A 6,052-nucleotide genomic window follows, 5' to 3' on the forward strand; every position below is an offset into this window, starting at 1 on the left:
TCATGGTTGAAAGTAAACAAAGAATAAGAGAACCGCGACACAGACGCACTTCAGATGACTAGACTGCTGCCGTGTTTATGCAAGTAAATCCTTGGAAAACCGACGGGCTTTCACAGAGTAACATTTAGGGAGACCCTGATTCTTTGTTCTTGTGGATTTATGCAGTGATGCAGCCTTATTCATTTGTTTCTTCTTCTTCTTCTTTTGTTTCTGTTGTCTATTACTGGTCATTGCACATGCACTGTAAAAGATAATGTGAATAGATTATATGATCCTAAAACAATCTCAAACACGGTTGAGAAGAGTGGACAATGTAGAAAAAAAAAAAGTAAGTGTAGTATAGGATTACTTTGCAGTTCTATTCTTGTAAGTTATAGGTTATATAGTAATATCTGATTTACACTGCCACCTCCAATCAGATTTTTTTTCCCACCATGTGTGAAAAATCTGTACTGTTCATAGAATTTCTGTGTCTGTTTTATTGCAAAGCCTATTCTATTAGTCTCGCGATTAGAGGTGATTGATCAGAGTCAAATTGAAATCAGCACGCTTAATCCCAATGTGCTTTTAATGGAATTCATTTTGGGGGGAAACAATGAGCGCGACGTGACGTATTTTTTAAAGGAAGTGTGACCATCAGGGAAAGAATAATTAAATTTGAGCCAAAACAAAACTATTTGGTGCTCAGTAAGTTAAAAAAAAACCTGACTTTAAAGCCTGTGATAACGATACGGTTCACAGTTTTAGCTTCACGTGTTTGGCATTATCACTGGTGGCATTTCACTGTCCACTGGTCACGGCAGTAAAAAGAGGCATTACACTCTGGGCACGTGCAATGCTGAGATACATGAAAGTAGATTTTAGTGGCGTCTGTGGTGGTGGTGGTGGTGTGTGATGTTTGTAACGGAAAGCTGCCTCTCTCGCTTTAACAGTTTGGGCTGAATTATTTTGACGACGTTACGTGATTTATGTTGGAAAAGGCCTTAAGGTTTTCAGAGGTAAACAGAGCCACATGGTGAGTGCCATACAGTGGTGAAACAAACGGAGCTTTACGTTAATAATACACAAAGGACCTGGGAGGATGATTATAGGAGTTGCCTTCAAATGCTGCTTAAAAAAAAAACGGGCCACTTAATTTGACTGTGACCTTTGACAGAAGTCTCCACAAAGACTTGTGGGGGACATGCTGAAGAGTAATGTCTATCAAGAAGGTAGCACTATTCATTTCTTCCTTTTTTTTCCTCCACCATGTTGAATAAATATTGTATCATTTTCTAACAGCAATATATAAAAGAACAAAATCTGTAAGTGTAAAATGTGTACATAAAAAGCTATGTTTGAAATATTTCTCTGGGCATATAGATGCGTCTGTGATCGTCTCTTGGTTAATTGATGTCAACGCTCATCATCGTGCAATTTTAGGGTTCTGTGTCACGACAACAACAACAACAACAACAACATCGCCGCATCCTCCGCCTATTCTTTCACACGTGGGTTTCTTGTACAAAACAAAGTGTTGACAAGTAACTCCGAATGGTGCCGCATGAAATCTGCATTTGTCCACGACCGGTTTTGATCAACGCAATACCAGTTTTATCAGTTTCAATGAGGTCATGATCCATGTTAGTGAGTAATCGTGCAATGAGAGGAGAGGTTTTTGCCTTCACATGACCTCCACTCTCTGTTTCCCCATGCGTCTGATATCGGTGTTGATATCATTCATGAACCAAATCGTGGCTAAATGTCATTATGTGCACACGAGGACATGCAAACATCACATTTTATGGAATGTTTTGTGTTCACTCACTGTTTTTGGGCCTGGGTGTAAAGTGATATTTAGTTCTAGACGAGAGGAACTGACGAGAAGTGCTTCACTATGTTTTTTTTGTTAGAAATGCTTATGTTGTTTTGCCTTATTAAAGAGCAGACTCTAACGTCCTCTCATATCAGAGGACTCGGAGAGAACTTTATTTTTCCCCACAACTTTCTGGCTGTATTTTTTTCACTGCAGTAGACACAGAATATGCAAACACGTCATGTACATTTCCCATCCAAAGATTTTGAGAATAAATATATGAAGAAAAAAAAAAAATCAATATCATGTAATATCTGTTTTACTTGGTAATAAAGAAGAGGAAACATGGCATGTAGCTCCCTGTGATTTGTTCAGTGTGTTTCAGGTAAACACAACACACACAAAAATCGTCTTTCTTATGTTAATACAGAATGTTATTCAGATCATAGAGTGACACATATTCCTTTCAAAGTATAGATTGCTTTTTCAGTGATCTGCATATTTGATTTACACTCTAATAACCATAGTACATGAATATATATCAATACACACTAAAGGTCACATCATATGACAGATTTTTCTCTAGATTTGACTCAATCAGTGGTTTTTTTTGATCAGCAATTTTACTTATTTATTTGCTCAATTTGTATTCATTCATTTCATTATTATTATTTTTTGGTCAAATTATTTTAAGATTTTTTTAATTATCTTAATTTATACTCGTCCTCAGTGCCTTCTTACTATCAGTCCATCCATTACTTCAGCTATGGTGTGTTGTGGTGCCCAAATCTCGCGAGGCTTCGGGAGATTCTCGTTCCCTCGACTCCTCTCCCTCTGTTCAAAGGCTCATGGTTGTTATGGTAACTCCAAGCTTCACGAGGTTTACTTCTGCGCCGTTTATGAGGCTCTGAAACCGGTAAAAAAACGGCTTTAATTCCGCCTTCGTCATATTTCCGCACACTTTGACGCAGTGACTCCTGAAAGTGTGAGCTTTTGCTCAGTCATAATTAGCACACAGCGCTAGCAGCTGACAAACGAGGTAAAGACGTTATGTTGATGTTAAAGTAATTTGCGTCACAGTTTTACTGAATATTCTCCTTTTGTTTTATGTTTTATTCTTATTGTCTTTTAAGCTAAGTGATAACATGGAACCCTTAAATTCCATGTGTTTTAACTGGTGATATTGTGTACACTGTGCTTGTGTTGTGCTAATTCTCCTCAAAATAGAGCAATAGTTTCACCTGCTGGAAAGTTCTACATCCATATTGTGTATTATCATCCTGTGAAGATCTGCAGTAGGAAAAGGGAAGCTGTCATGTCCGATCTGCTTAAAGACAAATCCCAGAGACGGGAGAAGAGGACAGTGAAGGTTCCCTCAGAGGGAAGTCATGGCGTCAGAGGGAAGGAAGCAACTGTCAGGACTAAAGAGTGAGTAAACAGCTACAATCGTTTATAAGTTTTTATACTTTGAGGTTAAAGAGCTATAGTCAGTCACAGCATGCTCCCTCCTCTGTCACTGTCTTTACACTGATCTTATTTTGCAGCTCCATAAGTATTGTGTCATCCATGGATGAACTAGGTCACCATGACGACAACTCTCGGATGGTTGTGACAATGGAGAACACCTACCAGATGGGTGAGACACACACACACACACACACGCTGCACCACAGCATCGTCATAATCAGCTGCTTGTGTGTGTTTGTTATACCGTTTGTGTTGTGTTTATTTTCAGCGCCTTACAAACGCTTCCCCGTCCCCGCCGTTGAAGACATACTGAAGGATGTGCTGACCAGCTACCTCCAACAGGAGAAATATGAAGTGGAGTGGTCCCAAAAAATGACTAAAACAATATGTGAGGTAAATTAAAAAAAAAACAATAAAACTAACACCTTTTATATAGCTGTAGCTGTACATTCTAGCTTGATGAAGAATCCTTCTTGCAGGTGATCAGAGCCCGTGTGAAGGACCTCATGATCCCCAGGTATAAAATAGTGGTCCTGGTCCACATTGGTCAGCAGTGTGGTCAGAGCATGCAGATGAGCAGCCGCTGTCTGTGGGACGCAGCCAACGACACCTTCGCCTCCTACTCGTTCAAGAACAGCTCTCTGTTTGGCGTAGCGACCGTCTATGCCGTTTACTTTGAGTAAAACACACAGGGGGGTAGGGTTTGAATGGTGTTTATTTTTGTATAACATGGCAAATAAAATCGCATTATTCTGACAACGTTTTATAATCATGTTTTTCGGCGGGACGTCGCGGCAGACGTCGTGTCCCTCTAGCAGAGCATAGTGAGGTCACTCTTTCGACAGCCCAGTTGACAGCACACCGTTTTGAGCGCATGGTTTTGGTCACGCCACTGACGGTCCATCAACGGCACATCTGTCGCTTCCAGGGAGTTTGGCTCCTGGTTACCTGTCAAGAATTTTTATTATGATAATGACAACATGTTTTCACCAGGAAAGTCCCCTTTAAAATAGACTAAAGATCTTTATTACCAAGAGAGGCTGCTGAGTTACTATACAAAGACATGAGATCTATCTACCTACCTACCCATCTACCTATCTACCCATCTATCCACATACCTACCTACCTATTCATCTACCTATCTAATTACCTGCCTATCTTTCTATCTACCTATCCATCTATCCACATATCTAGCTACCTATTAATCTATCTATCTATCTATCTATCTATCTATCTATCTATCTATCTATCTATCTATCTATCTATCTATCTATCTATCTATCTATCTATCTATCTATCTATCTATCTATCTATCTAAAATGTACAGCATTGCCAGATTCACATTACTCCCAACTATTCACAGTTGATTTAAAAACAAACAAAGATTCAACTGTTGTCATTTAATTCAAAGATTGTTTATTGCAAGGCGGTGGTTTATAGTTGTGGTTTTTAACCATCAAAGCTCTGACTTACTGACCTTTAGGCCCAGCGTCCTCGTCTCCCATGAGTCTTCTCCACCTGGACCCTCCACAGGTGTACACCACCGCTCGGACAAATGCCCGGCCGCACAGCCTCAGCGTGTTCGTTTCATCCTGTGTGCGAACGCGTACTACACACAACACGCACAGCAGCATCGACAGCAGGAGTAGGGATCTCATGAGGCTAAAAGACGACGCCGACGCTGTTGTCACGAGAAAATATGCACAAACACGGTTGATTGTTGATTCTCACAGACACACCTGTCCCTCGTCGTTCCCTTTTATGCCCGCTCTCTGGTGATGTCACACACCCATCGCAGGTAAATCCCGAAGAGGCCACGTTTGTTATCTTAGGTGAACATCACAGGCTTTTAACAACGGATGTCACTCAGGCCATTTTTGGATGTGTGTGGGAATCTAATCCATTGTGATGATCACTGATTAACTACCTTTTGGTAGACGTTGGAGAAATAAATGCTCTTTTATGTCTGAACTGCGGGGGTTTTTTATTGCCATGGATTAGGTTAAGTGTTTTCTAATGGACAGCTGGAGATATCGCTCCTGCAACAGACTGGGGTGATGGCTTTCTACATAGCAACATAGAGGAGTGTGAGTCCACTATCATGGACATTAATCAGTGATTCTGGGAAAAGACAGTTGCATTTACAAGGGCACTAGTGAAACTGAGCTTTGTCATGGAATAGAATTTGATCTCAGAATAGTCATTACCGGCCATTGTCGTCCCAGAAGAAAAGACAGGGCTGGAAAACAACATAAAAAATCATTGTTTATGTTATGGTTATATCTTTCGTCATTTAATGTGACATTTTGAACATGACTGGTGCTTCATACTGTAAAAAAAAGGAGCTGTTATACTGTGTTGTATCTGGTGGAAAACAATTACATTTACTTTTAATTACAGTAACTTTTCCTTTACCTTTAAGATTTACATGGGATTGGAAACCTTGGATTAAGAAGTGTAACGTGTCGTGTTGTGATGGAAATCAGTGATCGGCATCACTGGATTTTCATTCATGACAAAAATATGTAACATTTTATTGCTGATAGATTGAACACAATAACTATCAATGAACATTTAAACCATATAATTATTCTAATTATTTTACGAGTTGGTATATTTGTAGAGTATTTAGATCATTGTAGCGAAGAAGTTGATAGGAGAAGAAGAAGAATTTAGACATAAAAGGATTCAAAGGATTCAACAGCTTGCAAAGATAACGCTTGTGTTAAAGAAGAAAATGCAAAATACTCTACATTATAAACAGCATTTACAGTATGTACATGCATAAGT

At 39.5% G+C, this 6,052-nt stretch overlaps 2 protein-coding genes across 2 annotated transcripts; one reads left to right on the top strand and one right to left on the bottom strand.

Annotated features, from left to right (window-relative positions):
* Positions 1 to 3,110: 3,110 nt before the first annotated feature.
* Positions 3,111 to 3,945, top strand: dynlt5 (dynein light chain Tctex-type family member 5; the record flags this gene model as incomplete). Its single annotated transcript, XM_083890063.1, has 4 exons — positions 3,111 to 3,223; positions 3,340 to 3,431; positions 3,531 to 3,655; positions 3,742 to 3,945. 4 exons carry the CDS (start codon positions 3,111 to 3,113, stop codon positions 3,943 to 3,945), a joined length of 534 nt encoding a protein of 177 aa, XP_083746189.1.
* A 128-nt stretch (positions 3,946 to 4,073) lies between these two features.
* Positions 4,074 to 5,476, bottom strand: LOC310926788 (relaxin-3-like; the record flags this gene model as incomplete). The annotated part of the gene is made up of 3 exons (XM_083888975.1): positions 4,074 to 4,210; positions 4,740 to 4,871; positions 5,470 to 5,476. 3 exons carry the CDS (start codon positions 5,474 to 5,476, stop codon positions 4,074 to 4,076), a joined length of 276 nt encoding a protein of 91 aa, XP_083745101.1.
* Positions 5,477 to 6,052: the final 576 nt, after the last annotated feature.

This window comes from Microchirus variegatus (genome assembly GCF_963457635.1).
Source record: "Microchirus variegatus genome assembly, chromosome: 5".
NCBI lineage: Eukaryota > Metazoa > Chordata > Actinopteri > Pleuronectiformes > Soleidae > Microchirus > Microchirus variegatus.